This window comes from Solenopsis invicta, chromosome 16 (assembly GCF_016802725.1).
Source record: "Solenopsis invicta isolate M01_SB chromosome 16, UNIL_Sinv_3.0, whole genome shotgun sequence".
Lineage (NCBI taxonomy): Eukaryota > Metazoa > Arthropoda > Insecta > Hymenoptera > Formicidae > Solenopsis > Solenopsis invicta.
This window is the reverse complement of record NC_052679.1, coordinates 2,672,600-2,686,934: the sequence shown is the minus strand read 5'-3', so window position 1 is coordinate 2,686,934 and position 14,335 is coordinate 2,672,600. Positions and strand designations below refer to the sequence as shown.

The 14,335-nt window shown below is 33.1% G+C and overlaps 2 protein-coding genes across 4 annotated transcripts; one reads left to right on the top strand and one right to left on the bottom strand.

The window, feature by feature from the left end:
• Window positions 1-232: 232 nt before the first annotated feature.
• On the top strand, window positions 233-5,179 carry LOC105202490 (dnaJ homolog subfamily C member 10). The gene is made up of 12 exons (XM_011171053.3): window positions 233-680; window positions 1,055-1,208; window positions 1,280-1,493; window positions 1,634-1,845; window positions 2,013-2,237; window positions 2,329-2,541; window positions 2,873-2,987; window positions 3,058-3,276; window positions 3,349-3,624; window positions 3,699-3,975; window positions 4,086-4,281; window positions 4,358-5,179. Coding segments are annotated over exons 1-12 (2,319 nt in total). The 5' UTR covers window positions 233-678; the 3' UTR covers window positions 4,574-5,179.
• A 329-nt stretch (window positions 5,180-5,508) lies between these two features.
• On the bottom strand, window positions 5,509-10,398 carry LOC105202471 (EH domain-containing protein 3). Of its 3 annotated transcripts, none has more exons than XM_011171027.3 (7): window positions 10,196-10,398; window positions 9,108-9,602; window positions 8,690-9,003; window positions 8,504-8,612; window positions 8,086-8,404; window positions 7,772-7,942; window positions 5,509-7,701 (listed from the first exon to the last, which is right to left on the bottom strand). In XM_011171027.3, exons 2-7 carry the CDS (start codon window positions 9,591-9,593, stop codon window positions 7,496-7,498), a joined length of 1,605 nt encoding a protein of 534 aa, XP_011169329.1. In that variant the 5' UTR covers window positions 9,594-9,602; window positions 10,196-10,398; the 3' UTR covers window positions 5,509-7,495. The 3 variants fall into 3 exon arrangements, with proteins under 3 accessions (XP_011169329.1, XP_011169345.1, XP_011169349.1); XM_011171043.3 differs by lacking the exon at window positions 10,196-10,398 and adding an exon at window positions 9,997-10,133; XM_011171047.3 differs by lacking the exon at window positions 10,196-10,398 and adding an exon at window positions 9,946-9,962.
• Window positions 10,399-14,335: the final 3,937 nt, after the last annotated feature.

Below are 14,335 nucleotides of genomic sequence, written 5' to 3'. Positions count from 1 at the left end.
TTTTGCGGCTACAAGTCACGTGTAACCAATCACGCGGAATCTTTTAGTTTTGTATCCAAGATGGTAGAAATCTGTCCGAGATCTCGGATAGAGAGGGAACTGACCAATCGTATTTGAGCAATTCGACTGAATGCGATTGGTCAATTTGTGGTTTGTTCCGAATTGCGCATAGAGCATAATTTGTCCTTTTTAGTCGACTGTTAAACAAGGACAAATAATATTTTTTATGCATTGCTATATTATTGCTATATACCATTTCTAAAAACTCTAGTTTTATAAAAAGATGAGCTATTAGCGGAGCGCACGAAAAATAAAATTTATCTAACGGGTGTACGAATGTTGGTCGTACATGAAACAACTTTTAGATATTTTTTAAAAAATGTAATAAAAAAGTATAAGACACAATTTATTAGTTAATTCCAAATACGATATTGAAAGGATTGCTCGCGTTACTACAAGTTTTTATTACACTTATGAGAATATGATATTCTACATTTTCTCGTGACGACAATTTCGGGATTGAGGTTGAGCAGGATCTGCGGTTTTCCAAACACGGCCAAACGATAATATCAAGCGTGGGAGTACATGGGGATACGTGGTATTATAATAAAGACTGACTTCAATTTGAGTGGAGCATCGAATTAATATTGTGCAACGTAGTTACAAGATTTTGTAGATATGTACGTATATCATATCTAGATACTGTAAATTTGGACAATTTCGTAAACTTGTTTTTTACTTTCGTTTATATAGAAACGAAAAAATTTGAAGATCGTATCTATCTACTTGCTTGATGCTTTTAAATAAAATGTCATTAATGTATAGAGCAGTAATATCTAAAAGGATTTATCTTTGTAATGTGTATTTAATCTTCTGTAGATTATTCTGTTTTTCACTGTTTAACTATTTGGATCACCAATAAATAATTGTTTTTTAAAGAATTTTTAGACTGTAAAAATTTTAAAAAATTATGTATACTCTTTTAACATGTAGGATGTTGTATGTTATATATTTGAATGTAATATATGTAATGACTCATTTGTACTTGTCGTAGGTATAAAGTTATCATTATTCTCTTTGTTATTATTTCTTTAACATGGGGAGAAGATTACTATGAGATCCTTGGTATAAGCAGATCGGCTGGTCAGGATGAGATCCGAAAGGCTTTTAAGAAGCTAGCTATCATCCACCATCCTGACAAAAATAGTGTATGTGAATCTAACATGCATGTATCATTATTGTCTGGTTTATTGTGTTGCTAATAATATTGATATTTCAGGATGATTCAAATGCTCATGATAAGTTTGTCAAATTAACAACTGCCTATGAAACGTTAAAGGATAATGACTTAAGAAGAAAGTATGACCTCTATGGGGAAGCTGGTCTTGATAACTCTCATAAGAAACAAACCTATCATTCTTGGAATTATTATCAGAACAGTTTCATATATGATGACGATGAACATGTTATCAATTTGGGAAAAAGTGATTATTGTGAGTATATAACTTTTTTTATGCACTTTATTATGAAAATATTAACTTATGATTTATATTTAATACAATATTAACATTAAATATTAAGAATTAACTATCAATTGATTATTAATATCATGCATATGTATATCTTTGTGTAGATGAAAGTGTTGTTGACTCTGACTCAAGCTGGTTTGTCAATTTCTATTCTCCGATGTGCAGTCACTGTCATCACTTAGCACCAACTTGGAAGGAAGTTGCTAAGTTACTTGATGGCGTTGTGAAAATTGCAGCCGTTAACTGTGAATATAACAGACAATTGTGTCAACAAGTGGGAATCTATGCCTATCCTACGTTGCTCTATTTCCACAAGGTATATGTATGCAGAGAGAGAAAGAAGAGAGTATACAATTTCTCTTCAGTCTCGTATTATATGATTTTTAGGAAATTATATAATCTCTACATAATTTTAGATATTTCTATGGACCGTATTTGTTAGTTAAATCAACAGAAAATACTAACTCATGCTTTGTCTCAAAGAATTCGCAGCACGGAGTGCATTATAGAGGAGAAAAAACACAGGAGGCCATCACCCGTTTTGCATTAGATGGATTAAATATTCACGTACCTGAAATCAATGAATATCAATGGGAGCTACTCCTACGTGGAAAAAGTATTGTCCAAAGACCTATGTTAATTTTCACATGTGGTGATCAACAAAACTGTTTCACTTCTGATGAAAGACTTATAGTAGCGGCTATGTTTGTAAGTATCATATTACTTTTATTTAAATACATTTTTACTAAGATACTGCAGTTATTATATTAAGTAGCATTTTAATTCATGATTTTTCCAGGATGAACTAATCGATGTGAGACTGTTTACATGTGAGAAAGGCGATTGCCATGATAAGATGTCTTATAATACACACGCAGTCTACTTACCAATATACAATGCTTCTTCTTGGGAGCCTGTGTTCCTGGATAGCATATCCGATATAAATACAGTAATAGAAAAACTTTTAGACCAATTGCCTAGTCCACAGGAGCTATCTGACAATGATTTTGAGGTAAACAAAGCGTTAATACATTTTATTCATATGTTACTATTATTATATACTCTTTCTAAATTTCACAGAGTAAAACGTTAAAAGAATGAAAATTGCGTTTGTGCAATTTTTAGTGATTTTTCACCTTACGAGATCTAGAGAACAACTAATGATACAATAAAATAACATTGATATAATAAGCGTATACATTATTAAATATTATATTACACATACAATAGTATTATTGATTTAGTTATGTATGTTGTATTAGTATTTATATATTTTTTGTATACAATTAAATCCTGTTTTTTAAATTGGATCTTTATCAAAGGATATTCATTATGGTTTGCAGCGTATTAAAAAGTCCAATGCTGCTTGGCTTATATGCTTTTACATTGGCGATACAGCAAATTTGCGAAATTTGAATTTGCTGATGAAGAAGTTTTCGGCTAGTGGTGTTAATTTAGGTACATATTTTTATTACCTACAACGTGTTGACGAATATAAAAGATTTTTACAAAGTATATTATTTCATAGGTAAAATGAATTGCGGCAAAAATGGACAGCTTTGTTCTAAATTGGGTGTGAATCGTTATCCGATCTGGGGCATGCTCAAATCAGGCGGAGCATTTGAGTTGAACCACGGAAAAAATATGAATAATGATATTATTAAGTTTGTACAAATTGGTGTAAAAACTACAAATGTATGGGCTCTTTCTGCAGAGAAAGCATTATCAATATTACAAAGAAATAATGGTAATATATATTGTAAAAGCAAATCGCATTTTTAAAAGATTTGGCAATGCTAACTATAGCAAAATGTTATAGGAGATGAAGTATGGTTCTTAGATTGGTTTGCACCGTGGTGTCCACCTTGTATAGAGTTTCTATCAGAACTGCGGCGGGCATCGTTAGCATTTGACGCGTCAACAATTCGTTTTGGTACCATTGACTGTACCACTCATACTGCGCTATGCCATCAATACAACATACAGGTATATCCTACTGCAATGCTTATAAATGGTAGCAGTACATATCAATTTACGTTCCCAAAGACAGCTGCAAATGTTATTCAATTCATTAACGAGAGAAGAAATCCATCGGGTAAGAGATAATATATCAAATAGTTACATTTTGTGTTTTCGCTTATCTTTATTATATCTGATTGTTTCATATAGTTATAAAATTAACGTCGCAAAATTTTCATCACAAACTGGGAAAAAAGAAGAGTAAAGTTATATGGATTGTTGATTATTTTGCGCCATGGTGTGGGCCGTGTCAAAAATTAGAGCCCGAATGGATGGCTGTTGCGAAATCACTAAACAATTTGTCGTTTATAAACGTTGCCAGTGTAGATTGCGAGACTGAGGCTTCCTTATGCGCGTCCCAAGGTGTGCGTTCTTACCCCAACATTAGAATGTACCCTTTAGGAAGCGAGGGTTTAAATACAGTCGGGTAAGTTATTATACTTTACGCAATGTTCAATTATTCATTGCATTCATATACTTAACACAACAAATATTTCAATATGTATTCATCACGTGTTTTTATCATTTACAATGAAGTTTATACAATGGACAGCGAAATTCGTTATCTATATTAACATGGGTAACATCTTTCTTCCCAAAAAAAATTCGTGATTTGAATTCTTCTGAGTACCAAAAGCTATTGGATAGCAAGCATATATGGATCGTCGATTTTTATTTACCACAATGCTGGCATTGTCAAAAAATGGAACCTGAGTTTGCAATTGCTGCGCAGGTATAAATGCTGCTTTATTGATTAATTTAACTTTGATAATTAGATGAATTACATATAAATTCTGTTTTAATTTCAGTTACTGGAGAAAGTGAAATTTGGAAGAATTAACTGTAACTTCTATACATATGAATGCGCACACATAAAAGTTTTTCCAACGCTAATATTATATAATTCAAAGCAAAAAAGACAAAATAGACACGATGGTGTCAAAGTTGTTGCAACGACGGCTGAGGTAATCAAGAATGAAGTTTTAGAGATTATTAATTCTCGTACGAAACATGACGAACTTTAAGAGACAAAGTGCCTAAATTAAATTTAAAACTTTTATTTTATCATTGTAATAAATTCTTTCCTTGCAATGTACAATTTTATCATTGTAGTCATATGTATGAATTTTCTGTGCAACATACGAATATTCAACTTTTTTTCATATACCATCATGTAGATTTGATACACAGATGGATAAAATATATTAATAATTTCTTTTTTCGATATGTGAATTAATAGTTAGCTAAACTTAATTATTAAATAGTTATTTATTAAATAATCATTGATAATCAGGATTATAATATCCTATGCTTATAAGCCTCATTTTCATCGCAAGTATTTAAAAAGTCCATATATGATTTTTTGTATCTGATATAACTCAATTTGTTAAATTGTTGCAATGAAGATACAGGAGCCCGAACAAACTTTAGTAACGTACTTATCTGTAATTAACATGTTACTCTACTGCCGTATTGATGTTAGTCGTTTATCTGCGTTCCATTCTTCCAAAGGAACAAAGAAGATAACTAGATCAGTTATACTTTTAGTCCTATTGTGATATACTTTTATACTTTTTTTATGTACATAGCAATTAATAAAATCTCTATGAACATATTAATAAAACCTGGAATCTTAAGTGTCAAATTAAAACTTTAGATACAACGAATTTTTTTTCGATTATTTGTTGGAGGTTCTGTTTGTACAGTAAGAAATACGGATATCATGAAGTTCATTTATTGACATGAAAATCAATCAAATTTTTATTTTTTAATATTTCTGATATTTTAAAGACATTAAAAAATAAATTTGTTTTTCCTTTATAAACGCATTAACATTTAACTCGATGAAATCTAATGAGTTTCTTCTAAAAATAGTATTCATGAATGTAATTATTACACAAATATAAGAGTTAATACACAGAGATAAATACATTCTATAAAAGACGCTGAACCATTACGATTTCGTGCGTGTTTGTTGTATTTAAATGCAATATATATCGAAATACATTATATATAAAATATTTTACATTTTACACATATAGATATTTAAAACCATTTGTATTGTGTGTTTCAAGACTTATAAGTATATAAATGAATAGAATATCGAATATTAAAGGTGTCTAAATGTATCGTGTTTCTTCTTTTAAGTTCTCTCTTCTCGTTTAATTATACTAATATTTGCTAAGTAAACGTAAAGTGTAATTCTCATTTTACCAACAGTGATTAAAAGAATCTATTTAAAGATGGAATGTGTTAAAGGAGGGAAAGCAATGCAACAACAACATTCCATGTGTAGCATATATGCACTTCGAAATTGTTGACAACTTAAATTAACTTTAAATATTATTTGTCAAAAATAATTTTGCTTTGATTAAGTTTATCTTATATTATCTTTTAATACAAATTTATAATGAATATTTCTTCGAAGAGAGTACAAGTAGTTTTTACTACGAATGTACTTTCTGATATCACATAAACTCGCGACATGCGAAGGCAGTGCTAATAGAAAAATGCAATTCATAATTCAACAATATTATAGCCGGTTTTACAGCGTATATAATTAAAGAATAATAAATACATGATTTTTCTAACATCAGTTTCTTTTACGACTCGTAAGACAATAAAAAAGTTGCTTTTTAATATTAAAGTTTTATAAATAGAATTGCCAATAAGTTTTGTTAGCTTCTTTACATCATGCATGTGTAAAGCACTTTTATTTGATTAATTATAACTTTGGTCAATGTTGCATAAGAGACGAAATCTAACAAATACAAATCTGGCAAAATTCCGTAATACGATGGATATGCAATATGAACTATATAGACTGTACTGTAAGTTAAACAAATTCAAAATTTTTAACTTAAAATAACATAGATTGCGTGTTACTATTAGCAAATAATATAACGAATATTAATAATTTAACGAAAGAAATTGTATTTTCGTTAAAACTTTGCAAGTTTTGACAATATTTTGGTCAAATTAATCATTTTTTATTCCTATAGAACATAAAAACAAAATGTTCTAAACAATACAAAATAAAATAAATTTCTTTAATCGTAAGTAAATTATTAGAATTAAGGTTTATTTTTATTTTTTAAAAATATACGAAAAATCTATATTTTAATCCAGTCTTTTATATCTTTTATATTTTTACATTAACTTTTTTTTATTCTCTTCAAAAAAACTTGATTCAACTTTGAAAACATATTCTATTAGCGTATCTTATTAAGTAGAAAATGAGTGTTTTTTAATTACTTGTGTTGTTTTCTGTTCCATATAAAATATTTTCAGAAATTTTAAGTTTATGTAAGTTTTTATCCTGAATATTTTTGCGTCATACTTCTAAAGTTAAAATGTGCCTCTCTAAAATATTTTGTATAATGTCGTTAAAAAAGAAAAATCTATTTGCCTTAGCATATCTCAATGCAGTCTCTTATTCATTAATTAGCGACGTTTCGTAATTCAGGATACACATACATTTAAAAGAATTTCGAAGTTATAAAGCATAAATGTAATTCCAAGATCAATATTCTTGTATCAATAACAACTTGATATCTTAAAAAAGAAATATGTTCTGAACTATTTATATACTATTGTATCAGTATATAAATATCGCATACTATGTGTAGTTTTGTTTATGTGTAATCTCCATACATTTTGGAAAGATATTGAAAGACTCGTGTATTTTTATCGCTGGTCAATCTTATGCAATAACTTTTTAAAGATTGCAAATATATATGTCCCCTGGCCTCGATGCATTATCAATATAATATAATATACACATAATATGATACAGCTAGAAAAGTATAATTTTATAATTCTCGAACCTGTAAACTGCTGGCATTAGCGATTAATAAGTCGTGCTAATATCCATCGTTTGCGTGGCTCTAAACCATTTGTGTTAATCATTTATGAAATGTGATAAATTATAATACAAAAATCGTATATTATGTGTCGCGTTTCGATGGCGGTATTAGATGTTCTGGCAGCTCGGCCGGTAGATCGTATCCTTCGAGCTTTATATTAATTAGATGCATGGCTAAGGCAAATTCATCAGAATCTAAGAATCCATCTTTATTAATGTCCGAAAGTTTCCAGATTTTTCCGAGCACGCTGTTTGGCAATTTGGACTTGACCATTTCTGATTTGGCCGCTAATAATAACAAATTATATATCAATTAAAATATTTTATTCCAAAAGGAGCAAAAATTTATCAGCCTTACCTGCTCCCGTAATTTTTCCATCTTGTGGCCCAAGTGACTCGAACATGCTATCATATTTATACCTTTCCTTATTGACAATCCATTCTGGTTCACCTGCACCAGCATCAATTCCTTCTCCTCTTTTGTATCCAAATGGACTAACTTGATCTTCTACACCTTCAAACGCTCCTCCTAATATTAAATCAGTAAAATTTATACAACTTTTTCCTAGAAATATTTTCTTTAAAATATGTAAATACTGTATCATATTTTTGGTAATGTTTTTACTCATTAAAGTTATCTATATAATATTTAAAAAATTTTAAAAAGAATACCTTTAATAAGTGGTTCTGAAACGGTACTGACTTCTTCATGTGGAATCATAGCCATTAGCTTCGCGATATCTTCAGCAAGCATCTTGTCCACCACTTCTAATAACTTGGGCTTTAAGGGATTAAATTTATTAAAATCATGATGCGCCAAGTTCTCCTGCATTTTCTTGAGATCCGGAAAATCACCAGGTGAAATCTGTTGTTCTCTTTGAATTTGATCATAGGTCTGACCCAAATTTTTTATTAATTCTTTTTTCTTAGTATCCTTTCCAAACATACTTGGCATGTCTTTCCGTAAGGCGCTTATTATGAGTGCGTGCACCTGTAAATCAATACAGAACGTGAACAGTTTTTTTCTATCATATCTCATCTAAGATTTTTATCTGTCGAAAAATTAATGTAAATTCTTTGCTTTGTGTACCTTTGCTAAACGTGCTCGTTTAATTAAATCATTAAGCTTTCTTAATGCAGCATTTCTTGGAAGTGATTGCATGTCTTTGAATAAATCTTGCTCTTCATCTTCAAATAATCTAAAAGAATATTCACAAAACCCTTAAATAAAATATAGAAGTAATTGATAAAATAGAACATACAAAAGTACTCTTACCTTCTATTAACATCATATCTTAATGGCTGATCCCAAAACGAGCCAATATAAACCCTAGCTACTTCTGGAGTTTGTAACACCTTTCCCAATGACCACATTAAAGCACCATATACTCTCATGAGTTGTTGATGATCTATCATATCAGCTTTGTTGAGAACAATTCTAATTTTATCATCATGCCCACGTAAGGCTTCAATAGATCTACGGAATTCATCTGATATATCAAGCTTATGAGCATCAAACAACAAAATAATCCTATCTACGCGCTCAGCGAACCATTCTAGAACACCAGTAAAGTCATAGCCTCTGTCAACCTAAAAGAAATCAGATTTAAGACATTTATCATTATATTTAACAATATCAAAAATATATATCTCTAAATAATTTATAGAAACAGAGTTACAAAAGTAATACCTACTCGTTGTTTCTCACCAGACAATATACCAGGAGTGTCCACTATAGATATGCCTTTCAAAACAGGTGAAGCTACAGTCGAGCATTGAAATCTGTTCAAAAATGCATTGCCAAATTTGGAGAGTGGCCTAAACTGTTTGTTCGGATCTACAACCAAGGCGTTTCCAGGAATGACTCCCTCCTTTTCATCGTACATAACCGCAATAAATCGATCTGTAGTGGGCTCTGGTCCAATCCTAATGCCAGGAAACTCTCTCTCCAACAAGTACTTGATAAACGTGGTCTTGCCAGTGGAATATTGTCCAACTAGGAGAATCATGGGTTTTGCATCAAAGTCTGGATCGTCCAGCTGCGGCGAGTGAAAGTCATGGAACTGATAATACTGTTCCAATGGCAGCAACTTGGACTTATATATCCTCTTGAGGCCGTCGGTGACATTTTCAAAGAGGTCCTGTTTGTTGTTCTCTTCGCGGCTTAGCCAGCTAAACATGTTGGCGATCTGCAAACACACAAACCGAGTACTATATTCTCGCTACTGAACTTGTCATCGCCGTCCACTTGTGCACAGCCTGAATTCCGAAGACTTGTCGCATTAGCGCTAAGTAACGCCGCGTCCTGCTAATTATGTTTCCTTCATTTGAACTACAGTGAGACGGATTATGAGACCGCAATTCTAGATCAGCCGTTCCGGACTGGTGATCACATGCGGCCTACAAAGGTTAAGGTTATCATATCGATTCGGTATCAAACCACTCCGCCTCCAAATTCCACGTTTCTACTCTTGGAACGTGTCTTTCGAGGCAGACTGAAAGGATATAGTGCGGAACATTGGCTCTGCCTACTACGAAAACTCGGTCGTGTCGCGTTCTAGAAAACGAGGTCCTCGGCACTACCTTCCTTCCCGATCTCTCGTCCGGCACCACCTCCTTCTTTTCGAAGAATAGTGACCGAGATGTCAGACGAGCTATTCAGAGCTATTCGAAGAGCAAAGTGCGAAAATGCAAAAAATATGAAAAGGCGCACGTGGACCCTGGAAGAGGAAGGGGTGAAAGGGAAGGAAGGGGAACTCACAGAGGTCTGTCGAACACCAACCTTTGCACTGATCCACCGGTCAAGGATGAGCCGATGCGCTTGACAGAGCGCGACGGACGCGAGGGCGAGCGCGGACTAACAGCACTCGGTCAAGACAACGAGGAGGTGATCCGCCACCGACGTGACGTATGCACGACCGACCGCGAAAGATCGCGAGTAACGCGGACTTCCGGAGTGGACGTGGTGGTGGTGGCGACGGCGGCGTCGATGCTAGTGGTGGTGGTGGTTAGGATTGCTGCCACGATTGCCGCCAGCGATGACGCAAACGGCGATGGAAGGCGCGTCGCGTTGTTGCGCGAGCAGCTCAGGAGAACGAGCGATCGCGAGGCAGAGCCGCACCCGATAAGCGTGGATTGATGATACACGCGTTCCTCGAGAAGATAGACAGCGCTCGACCGATGGCACAGAAATGACAGCAAGACTTTGTGACAGGTTGCGCCAGGTTGTCTCGACAATCATTGCACGGCACCGGACACAGTGCCGACAATCGACAATTGTCAAAGTGCGAACGAGAGGTGGGGGGAATTGTTGACTAATAGAATGGATCTATTATGAGTCGTTCTTGTAAATATTAATTAAGAACGTTTGAATTAATATAAATATAAGTAATATAAATAAATATAAATTTTTAATGCGATTGAGTTTATTGAATAGAAACTAATAAATGTTATAACGAATTCGATTGAACTGCACTATAGTGCCCACTGATGCATACTAAAATTGAGGTTTGCGAATTGAAGAAATTTAAAACTAAACAAAACTTAAAGAATTTTGAATTAAAATTTTCTGGTTGGTTACAATTCTAATCTTCGATTCGCAATCTTCAAGCTCCGAATGCTCCGATACGATAGTCTGATACGAGATTTATCGAAATTTCGATTAGTTGTCGAACGAGGTAGACTTTACGCGCGCAGCTTCAGGTCGATGACGCGATCGACAGTTTCATAATTCGTGGTTGAACGCGCGTCTGGTTTTATCGAAGGAGATACCTCATCGCTTCGCGCCGGAAACAAATGGAAAAGATAACAAGCGCGGGTACAGCCGGCGCGCGGAGAGGAAACGTAGAAATACGAGATAATACCGCGTATGTTTAATCTCCATTATCTATTTTCTCTCTCGTAACTTATTTCTACCGTCGAGAACGCGACGCGACGCGCACCGCTCATCGTGGCGATTCCGACGAGAGCTGTCGGTCAACGGAGCTTTCCGCTTTCAGATTTCTACGATTTCTTATCGGAATTTTTTCGCTGATTCTTGTCACGAAACGAAACTCATTAAGGCATTCACGCGATATTCCATGTATTAATTATTTTGCGTCTCGTACTTCGTCGCGCGCGTTTCCACGTGAAGTTGGCCGCTCTCGGTACCCACGCGAAGTTGCCGCGTACGATTGCTACAATTATTTTTCAAATTTCGCCGTTTGCAATCGCGAACAAGTTGGTCGGTAGTCTGTCGAATTCGATGAGAAAAACACGCGTGTGAAGAATAACGCGGTCGATTCGCGAAGGTTCCTCATCGTTCTCGTAATCGATCAACGCGATGGATGCCGAGGAATCCGGGGAAGATACGTTAAGGTACGATAAAATTATATATCAGTCTTGATCAAGGGTCGAAGTTAAGAATGTTGATACAGAGGGTTATGTCGAAATCTATCTGTTCTCCGAAAAAGAATTGAGCGAGAACCGTTTGTCGCGTATATAATTTATGATATAAATATTAATAACAATGAATATAATTTTTTGTAAATTGTCATGTACGATAAATTACATGACTTATACCCTAACAGCACATGATATCGAACGAATATTGTGATAGTTTACAAATATACGCACGATATCACGATATTGTACAAATGTTCGTACGATATTTAAAATATTCCAGAATATTCATACAATATCTTGTGCTGTTAGGGATATACAAATGTAAATAGGTTATGTTTTTACATATAAATTTATATATGTAAACTCGTATGTATATAAATATTAATTTATATTATTAATTTGAATATATAGATATATACACTGAGAAAGCCTTGACTCATTAACGTGACTAAAGTTTTCAACTTGATAAATTAAATTGTTTTCTGTTCAATTCAAGTATTGTGCGTTTGACTTAATTATATAAAATACTTGTACTTTGGTTTAAGCAATTATATATTTAATTTAACTACATATGTATTTAACTTAAATCCATACTTGAACTGAAGAAATTCAATCAAGTTGAAAAATTTAATCAAGTTAACAACTTTTTTTCTAAATGTATAATTTATTATATATATTGTAAATATAGTTGTGTGTGTGTGGGTAAGTTACTGTATATTTTTTTAACTAAATTAAATAATTCTTTTTTATATTTTTCTTCTTTCTTAGATAAATTTTTAACTTAAGAAAAAAGTTAATAAGTCATTAAAGTTTATGTATTTTAAAATTAACTAATTAAAATTAAAAATTAAATCATTAAGTTAAAAATTATTAACTTTTTAACTTTGTTATTTAACTTTTAACTTTTTAATTAGTTACTACCAACTCTGATATAGATGTTATATGTATATTTATATGTATATAATTTGTTATAAACGTAAAAAATATTCCTGATAAACAAAATATTATTTATATTTATCATGAATATTTTACACTTCGGACGTCTTTTGCCCTAAAAAGAATGCTTTTAAAAAGCACTAAATAAATAATCCGTCTCTAAATAAATAACTCCTCACTTCCTTTATTGCCTCTTCATCTTTTACTTACATTAATGAAGCAACGGAGCTCCACTTTATTAGCAAATAAAACTCTCTTTTTTCTATTATATCGCAGTTCCTAGATTAAAACTCATCTCGTTGTACTAAAAATGATTAAAAATTAAAGAACGCACCAATCGCCTCTTACGTAAAAAATCGATGTATAACAATTGAAATTGATTCATTATTTTATTACTTATTTATTTAAGAAATTAGTATATATTGCTTTATTTCTTTCGCCAAGTTTGATTGTAAATATATGATAGCATGATAAATCATAAAACGGAGAAATATCTCTCGGATGGATATTATCGTTCGTGTGATCATTTTCTTTGTATTTATTGAGAAAATGGATCCGCGGAATCGGGAAATTATAGGGTGTTCCACGGATCATTGGGATTTGGGATTTCCTCCTACGAAATAATAAGTTATGTAACGCTGTAATAGTAATAAATGGCCGTGACATAACGGAGGCGTAATGTTAACAATGTGTGACCATGCGAAGAGACAATCGATAACTGCGACCTTCTCTCATGCAAGCTTGATCGAATCGCAAAACGTTGAATTGCGAGCAAATACATCACGATGGATTCGCGTGAATAAAACTCAAATTGTTAGATAGTGAGTCATGAGAAAAACGATAAGCACAAGCTAAGCTTTCTGTCTTATCTTCCCTGTTAAATACACAGCATTGAATTAACCGCGATTTCCTTGACTCGGGTTGATCTAAAAATTATATTGAAGAAATATTGAGGAAACAGATAGCGCTTATTGACTCAAAAAAAAAAAAAAATTGTAATTATATTTAATTTCTTCGTAGCGATCTTACCTGGAGAAAATTGCGCGTATCAGGCCGGAATAGCGTCATACTGAATAAATATTCGCCCTGACAAATTTATTTTATCTATTTCAACAATTTTATTTCGTCGTCACTTTAAATTATTTTCTTGGTTCATTCACTTATATGTGCAGCAAAATGTTGTTTCACTTTTCCTCGTAATAAGCTGATAGACAGAAGAAGTTAATTGGAATCACATGGCGTTTCGTTCAATTTATCTGAAAGTAGAACACGCATCGAGATCAGAGGTGTATCTTCCATTGCACCGAGCGCAACTGTTTAATTGCTAATTGCGCACGCACTATTTGGTGCATCAGACACGCCAATAATCGTACATGATATTACGCAATAATATGCAAAACGGGTCCAGTGTCAGCTGTTGCATAAGCAAAATGGGCACATCCCGGTTAAACGATTTCGTGTCCATTTATTCGTCTTAACAAGCCTCGCTTGAATTACAAATGGTTTGCAGGGATACCGAGTTGTAACGTGCGCATTATCATGCACTCGATCGCAACACCTGCAGCCTCCCCGAGGAGCAGAACGCGGATGTCTTTAGCAATGC